The 797-nt window shown below is 45.4% G+C and overlaps 1 protein-coding gene across 1 annotated transcript; it reads right to left on the reverse strand.

The window, feature by feature from the left end:
• Positions 1-18: 18 nt before the first annotated feature.
• On the reverse strand, positions 19-756 carry LOC100571064 (zinc finger protein 271-like; the record flags this gene model as incomplete). The annotated part of the gene is made up of 1 exon (XM_003249000.3): positions 19-756. A coding segment is annotated over exon 1 (738 nt), but the record flags the coding sequence as incomplete, so codon positions are not given.
• Positions 757-797: the final 41 nt, after the last annotated feature.

Raw genomic sequence — 797 nt, forward strand, 5'->3', positions numbered from 1 at the left:
GTGTGTGCGTCGATGTGCTATCAAATTGCCACTTTTAGAGAACGACTTTTCACATACATCACAAGGGAACGGTTTTTCTCCAGTGTGAGTCCGCTTGTGTTTCGTCAAACTGCCACTTTCAGAGAACGACTTTTCGCATACATCACACGCGTACGGTTTTTCTCCAGTGTGCATGCGTCGATGTATCGTCAAATCGGTACTTCTGGAGAACGACTTATCGCAAACATCGCAAGCGTACGGTTTTTCTCCAGTGTGAGTCCGCTTGTGTTTCGTCAAACTGCCACTTTCAGAGAACGACTTTTCGCATACATCACACGCGTACGGTTTTTCTCCAGTGTGCATGCGTCGATGTGCTATCAAATTGCCACTTTTAGAGAACGACTTTTCACATACATCACAAGGGAACGGTTTTTCTCCAGTGTGCATGCGTCGATGTATTGTCAAATCGGTACTTGTGGAGAACGACTTTTCGCATACATCACACGCGTACGGTTTTTCTCCAGTGTGAGTCCGCTTGTGTTTCGTCAAACTGCCACTTTCAGAGAACGACTTTTCGCATACATCACACGCGTACGGTTTTTCTCCAGTGTGGGTCCGCTTGTGTTTCGTCAACTTGCCACTTTCAGAGAACGATTTTTCGCATACATCACACACGTACGGTTTTTCTCCAGTGTGCATGCGTCGATGTGCTGTAAAATTGCTACTTTTAGAGAACGACTTGTCGCAGACATCGCACTGATAAAGTGTTTTCTCCATTTTGCGATGGTGTTTCGTCAGTCCATGTCTATTAGAAAATG

Source organism: Acyrthosiphon pisum, unplaced genomic scaffold (genome assembly GCF_005508785.2).
Source record: "Acyrthosiphon pisum isolate AL4f unplaced genomic scaffold, pea_aphid_22Mar2018_4r6ur Scaffold_19029;HRSCAF=19711, whole genome shotgun sequence".
NCBI classification, from domain to species: Eukaryota; Metazoa; Arthropoda; class Insecta; order Hemiptera; family Aphididae; genus Acyrthosiphon; species Acyrthosiphon pisum.